Below are 8038 nucleotides of genomic sequence, written 5' to 3' on the forward strand. Positions count from 1 at the left end.
AAAACTTGCAAAGAGGATTTTTCAACTTAATTTTTCATGAAGTTTCACATTGTAATATTGTCTTCAAATTTCGGGACACTCTATCTCATATATTAAAAAAAAGATAGCACATTGCTTACTTTAACACAATGTTATTTTTACTGTCAATTAAATTGGCATTAATGGATATATATTATAAAAGATACATTTTATTTAATGTTCGTATAATCGCATCATATTTCATTCTTGTTTATCAAATGTTTGCGAATGTTAAATGAAACACCCATTGTCGTGTAAAAAATAGCATTATAAAACTATGCTTTTTTATTGTAATTTTTATAAAATATAATTTACAAAACAAAAAATCATAAGTATTTGCATTTATTTAAAGTAATAAACATAGTATATCTATTACAAAAATATTTGACGAGTTAATAGCACGATTTGATTTCAAAAAATTAAATAAAATAATTATATGTATTGCGAATATTAAACTCAAGTTTACTTTAGATAATATATAATGTAAAATTTTGAATGTAATTCTATTTATATTTTTATACACTGTATGTTACAAAAAATGTTTAAAGAATTAAAATACACACAGATATATAAAATATATCTGTGTACAAGAAAGCACAGACCATATAAAATTATGACTATGATTATGAAATTTTAAAATCTGACAAGAATTAAAAATAAAATCATCTAAAGCTTTAATAACATTATGAATGTAAAAAAGGTCGAAGAAACATAACTTATAAGTAATATAAAGTCATCAGCTTTAAAAATTATGCTGATTGAGTAAAAATTGAAAAAAAAAGATTAAAAAATTTTTTTATACCAGATAAGCTTAAATCCGCTGTTTTTAGTCAGAAAAACACATTTTTTTTTTCCTAGGAAGCAAAAACAAATTTATTCAAAGTACTTGCCCTCGCTAACTATACATTTTTCCCATCTTTCGGGTAATTTGTGTATACCACGCCAAAAAAATTCCTCATCTTTCGAGGCAAACCATTCATCAAGCCATTTTCGGACGTCTTCATAAGAATCGAAATGCCGCTCAGCGAGCGCGTGACCCATCGACGAAAACAGGTGATAGTCAGAAGGTGCCAAGTCTGGTGAGTAAGCGGGATGGGGTAGCACTTCCCAGTTGAGTATCTCCAAGTAGTTTTGGATCATTGTTGACGTGTGCGATGGTACATTGTCGTGGAGGAAAATCAGCTTGTCATGTCTTTTTCGATAATGCGGCCTTTTTTCACGCAGAGCATGGTGCAATTTGATCAGTTGTTGGTGGTAGCAGTGAGCATTAACAGTTTCACCAGGTTTTAACAGCTCATAGTAGATGACACTCTCCTGATCCCACCAAACGCACAGCATCGTCTTCCGTCCGAAGCGATTTGGTCTTGAGGAAGATGTTGATGGTTGGGCGGAATCAACACAAGATTTCTTGCGTTTAGGATTCTGAAAATAGATCCACTTTTCATCGCCTGTCACAATCCGATGCAGGAACGACTTTCTTTTTTGTCTGGCAAGCAGAATTTGGCATGTGTTTTGGCGTCGCTCCATCTGCCTATCATTCAGTTCATGCGGCACCCATTTTCCGATCTTTTGAATCTTCTCCATGGCATGTAACCGCATGGAAATGGCTGCTTGAGAAACACCCAATTGCTCGGCAAGCATTTTTTGCGATTGGGTATCGTCCTCGTCCAAAAGAGCCTGCAATTGACAGTCCTCAATCTTCTTGGGCCGATTTTCACGCTTTTTGTCATTCAGGTCAAAATTGTCGTCATTGAATCGGCGAAACCAATCTCTGCACGTTGTTTCCGATAAAGCATTGTCGCCATAGGCCTCCACAAGCATTCGATGCGATTCGGCAGCCGATTTCTTCAAATTGAAACAGAAAAGCAAAGCTTCCCGCATATGCTTTTTTTCTAGCAAAAAACTAGACATGATTACGAAAGAAAAAATGTATGTTGTTGTATGAAATTGCTGATGATGTACACTAGTTAATGTTGACAGATGTCAAACACAAAAAAGTGTGTTGTGTGCCCAGGGTAGCTTTATACGCTCACTAATGCCACCTATGAGCAAACAGCGGATTTAAGCTTATACATCTGGTAAAAGTAATCTGTGATTTATCGACTGAATAATCTGACGCAGTTTCAAAATTCTTCATACAATATTTCATATTGTTTTAATTAAATAAAGTTTCTAAAATGTATCTGATCTGTGTAAAGACAATTCGTATAAGAATAATCTATTTTTATTGTTTAGAGAATTACAAACTTATTGTAACCTTTTAATCATCTCCATAAGTGCTAAAGCCCATGACAGTATTGCAGATGTATAAAATGCAATTTAGCAGAGTGAGAATCTAAATAAAAATGAATAAATACATTTTTTTACAATTTAATAAAAGGCACAACACATAATTATTTAATACAACATGATTACTTAGACTTAGCAAATCTTTTTATCACTTTTTATGATTTTGCTAAAGATTCTCATTAAAAAAAGTTAATCTCAAATTCTTACAGAATCTAATACTGGTCAATACTAAAAGATAGTAATTAATTATTTTACCCAGACAGCATATTTATGATAAATATTCATACATATGTATTATTATTATTTTTTTAAATATTATATAAATATATATAAATATTTTATTATAATATATAATTTATGATAAATATAAATGAATGTTTCTAGTAAATATTTCTTACTTGAATTATAATGTCTTATTAAATATTTTTATAGCATTTACTAGAATATTATACGATAAATATTTCATAATATTTATAATAAATATTTATTATCTGTGCAATTTAAGATCACAAAAATATTTACAAAATATTTAAAAGTCTTACAATTATTTTGTAAATATTACATATATTGTCCGAATAAATATTAAAAACATTGTTGTTCAGTACTGTTAATACTTCAAATAAATATTATAATTGTAATTTTTCATCTATCATAATTAAGAACTTTATCTTTTATGAATTATATATACATAATATTGTACTTACGGAAGCTGCTAAAAACTCGTTATATCGTTTAACTACATAAGGTTCATGTATTACAATTATTACTGCTATTGAAGCCGCAAATAATAATATAGATGCAATAAAATGATAAAGGAATTCCTGAAAGTTTAAAAGAAATTTTTTAAATAAATCATACTAAACAGCTTTCTGTAATTATTCATACTTTCGATGTTTTGAATAAGTAATACTATAAATTACTTTACTTTTTCATTTTAAACAAAACTAATATTGTAGATTTAATAATTTTTATAAATTACATTTTATAAATCATATAATTTTATTTATATACAAAATTACTTACGTAAATTGTTTTAGGTATAATAGATGCAGCAGAAGGAGATATTAGGTTACTGACATATAGAATAAAAGTGTTAATAAAGAAAGTACATGTTGCGATAAAAAAAAATATAAATACTGATGCTTTATATAAAATTACAAATTCATAACTGAACTCGTTACCAATAATTCCTACGCAAGTCGCACCCAGTATCTGTTGGTACAGAAAATTGAGAAAACTAATTATATATATGAACATTCTATAAATATAGTAATAAATAAAGAATATCAAAATATATTATAAATAATATACAATATATATAATAATATTTAAGAATATTTAAGAATATTTAAGAAAATTACGAATTATTATCGTAATAACTATATTAAATTCAAATAACAATCAGTAAGCGAAAAATAATACTGTAATTTTATTCTATTATTTCAAATATCAAGTATAAAATTTCTTTTGTGTCTCTAAATATTTTTTGTAAATTGATTACTTTAAACTAGAAATAATATTGATTTTTTTAATTTTTAAATGCTATGTATTTTGTAATTAAACGCAATAAAAATTATTTAGAATTATTTACATTTAAAGTTATTATACATGTTTATTGAAAAATTGATGATTAAATTGATGTTGCTTGATAATTAATTTACTATATTATGTTGAAAATTAATATTAAATACTTGAAATAAAAAAAATCATAACAACAATCTCAATAAATGAATAAAACAATGATATATACCATTTGAAGGATCTTAACAATTCCATTCCAACTTTTCAAATAATTAATATTAATGGTTATATTCGGCATCATTGTTCGATTTTAATACCAGTTCTGAAATCAAATTTTTCTTGTTATTATATACATATCAATTTATAAAAATTTTCTTATTGTACATGTTGGCTGCAATAGCCAATCTTTTCTTTCAGTGTAGCCAATTAAAAATGCTATGCCATATTTTACAATCTAATTTGCTCCAGCAGCCAATCTTTTCTTTCAGTATAAATAAAAATATTGAATAAATTAAAGTCGAAATGCGGAAATTTATAATAACGACAATTTTCATCGAAAAGTTACACAGCTTCTTGAAAAGCTGTATTTGTATATTTAGCCGCAAAAATTTCATATATTTATTCCATTTTCCTTAATAACTTTATATTTTTTATTTAATATTATACATAAGCATATTTAATATTATACATATCATATAAACATCCGCGTCATATAAGCAATTATATATACATATATGTATAAATATATATATGTATAAATATTGTATACAAATATAATAATTGTATTTTTAATAATTATTCATAACATTAAAAGCTTTTATCAATGAGCCACATGTAATGTAATAACTTAAATTTTATAAATAGACACAATAAGATACAATATTTTATTTAATGAAATAATATAAAACAATTTAAATTTTGCAATATTTTAGTCATATTAAATTCTATAATTTAAATTTTAAATCTGTAATTAATAATCTTAAAAATTTTTATTAACTTATATGAATTAAAAAGACACTTTTTACACAATTAGAGTACTTTTACAATTCTGTGGAAATCAAATATTACATAATAATTATAAAAATATTACATTATTTATGTAAAAGTTTTTTAATAACGTAAATAATAACTTATCTAAATTCAACATAATTTATTTAATACGAAAATATTAAAAATATAATTTTTCATTGCAAACAAATTTTCATTTAATATCACATTAATAATGAACAAGAAGGGATTTATAATTTTAAGATATGATATCTGTTTTGATTTGTAATCTAACATGATAAGAAGTATAAAGGATTAAATATTTTACATATTGCTTCCATCGACAGTTATAACTTTATTATTTAAAAATTTTTGACACAAAATATATAAAAATAAAATACACTATTGCAATTTTTATGTAAAATAACAATAATAATGATCCACTTTTGTTAAATGTGTAATACTAATAAATGTATTCATTATTTTGTGTAAAAAATATTTTGTGTGACAACTGTGATTTACATTATACAAATATTGATTTGAGAAGATTTAGTATGTAGTAAAAAATGTATCTTTCTATATCCTCCTAAAATATTATACATGTAGTTTCACAATCTCGAAGTAGTTTCAAAATTTGTATGTGAGTTTGCCAAAGGAATTTTATGAACTTATTGGATTGTCCGGAAAGTTTGTGCCGACTAACGTATATAATTTAATAAATGTATACTAAAATTTAAATCTTCTGCGTTTCAATTTTCCTTCAACATCGGCACGATGTTGGCAACTTTCCGGACAATCCAATACATAAAAATGAAACGTGATAGATAACTATAAATGATTATCAAGATAAAATTATGATACAAAAATATACAATTACAAAAACAAAATCACGAAAAGCAAATGGAACGTCATTTATAATCATTGGTTCTTTTACGCGACTTTTATGCGACGTACGTGTAAAATGCGAAAATTTAATATTGCAATAACTGATTAATTCCAAGTAATATTATCTATTATTATGTTCAATAAATTCTTGTCCAATGTCAACTTATTTTTTGCACTTGAAAAAATTGTCACCAATTATATTTTGTAATATTATTATATATTATTATATATTATTATATCCACTTTTTTAGTTAAATTATATAGATTATTATACTAAATAAAATTATATATTTGTCATTAATTTATTGAGGAATTGGAAAAACGAAGTAAATTATGCGAAACTAACAGCAATCTAATTAATAAATGTAATATAAAAGATATATTGTTCACACATAAAATTTATTAATTTTTCGTATTCTACAATTAAAAATTAAAATAATAAAATGAAAAATAATTTAATAATTAACAATAAAAAATAGTTTCTAAACTACCTTGACAATACCAGAAAATTTAATATGATTTTAAAACATCTTTATAGAAACTCTCACTACAATTATTAGTTAATTATAATTTATAATTTTCACATTCTTAATTTAATAAAATTTTCTATTCTTCTTTATTAAGTATTCTTAATAAAATAATTGCATACACATTAATCTAACAAATAGTAATTAATTAAAATGTATGTTGAGTAAGTAAAGGTAAAGTATAGTCTACACATGAGAATTACACTAACCTAAGGAAAGTACGTCGTTTTACATCAGCTACTAACGAATGACTGACATTATATAATTTATGAGTGCAAAAGATATCATCATAGATAAGATTGATATAATTACATGGTATAATAATATGTATTTTAGTAAGGATTTCTTAGAACACGGGCACAGTTATTGGTTATTTAAGATTAAAGTAATTTTTTTTATATCAATTCGTAACGATCAGACATTTTAATTTTGTTAATGTCAATATAGGTAGATAGTAAATAATAAAAAAAATTGTTATATTATATTATTTTATTAAATCGATTGTAAATTAAAAAAATATTTAAAATGTTTATGTACAAAAGTTATATATAAATTGAATCTATAGATTATTTTATAATATGAAATTTCTTTAACAAAATTATTTTTATATCCATAATATTAAAATAAATATTATTTAACTTACATATTACAATAAACATAATATAATAAGAATAAATATCATAATTTCAAAGAATTATTAAAAAAGATTAGAGATTTGCAAACGCTTCATTGCTTTTGTTTTCCTTGATGATCTTAAAGTTATCTGTTTTTACCAACTGTGCGTAATAATCTTTGTGCAACAATTACTTTTTTCCCAGAAGTATCAAAGAGTTTGAGAGTTACCGCTGTATCATGATCCGTTGCCAATTCCAACGTTTCGTAAATGTCCTTGCTGTTTGCTTCATTAAAACGAAAAACGCACCGATATTGAGCAGACTACTCCTCTGAAGGATTCTCTTCTGTTAAGACGAAGGAAGAAGGAGAAGAACAAAGTTATTTAACTCAACAATGGAATAAATGCTCAGTTAAATTAATTTTTCTAAAATGAGAAAAAATGAAATTGTTGTTTAACTTACGATCTCTATATAATATTAAAGTTTTAAATTATTGCAGATGTGGGATTGAAGATAAGTACAATTATATTTAAAAACAATTTAAAATATATCAAATGGTATGTTTTAGGTCGAAAAATGTCGATTTTTTTTCGACATTTTTTTTCTATCAAATCCAAAAATCTGAAAAAAATATCAAATACAATATGTAATATAATTTAGCTGCTAAATTATTTTAGAAGTGATCAAATATTCAAATCATATATAGAATTACGATTTTGAAAATTCTTTTAATAATTTTTTAAGAACAGAATTTTGAGTCAAGAATGACAAAAAAGTTCTTACTGTATAATCTTTTTGATACTCTTTATAGCCATAATTTTTTTTATAATAGTCGGTTTAGATTTAGAAGAAAAAATACTGATAAAAAATTACATTATTTTCGATATCTCGAAATGATGTGGCTCTTTTAGGATAAAACTTTGTCCAAAATATTCTTTTATCTGGGTATTCATTTTGCCCTCTGTAGCGATCAATCGATACGCGAGATGCGAAATCCTCTCTTTACGCTACTATATCCTTTGACTACAAATTAAAAACCTGTCATACTGATGAAAAACAGCTATATATTATATATGAGCATGTGCTGTCACATTCTCTGTTATAATTTATCAATTATATATAGCAGAGACATGCTTTATTGATATTGTAGAAGAAGATTAGATGACAAGAGTTCGGCGAAGAATGAGATAAGAGAAA

The 8038-nt window shown here is 24.8% G+C and overlaps 1 protein-coding gene across 1 annotated transcript in view; it reads right to left on the minus strand.

Moving 5' to 3' along the window:
* Positions 1-8038, minus strand: part of LOC105618644 — a 12583-nt gene that overhangs the window by 2030 nt on the left and 2515 nt on the right. The window contains exons 3-4 of the mRNA XM_012200173.1: positions 3331-3443; positions 3012-3128 (exon numbers count right to left, since the gene is read on the minus strand). Coding sequence (XP_012055563.1) covers positions 3012-3128; positions 3331-3443 — 230 coding nt within the window. The remainder of the gene's footprint in view (positions 1-3011; positions 3129-3330; positions 3444-8038) is intronic.

Source organism: Atta cephalotes (assembly GCF_000143395.1).
Source record: "Atta cephalotes unplaced genomic scaffold scaffold00017, whole genome shotgun sequence".
In the NCBI taxonomy this organism is placed as follows: Eukaryota; Metazoa; Arthropoda; class Insecta; order Hymenoptera; family Formicidae; genus Atta; species Atta cephalotes.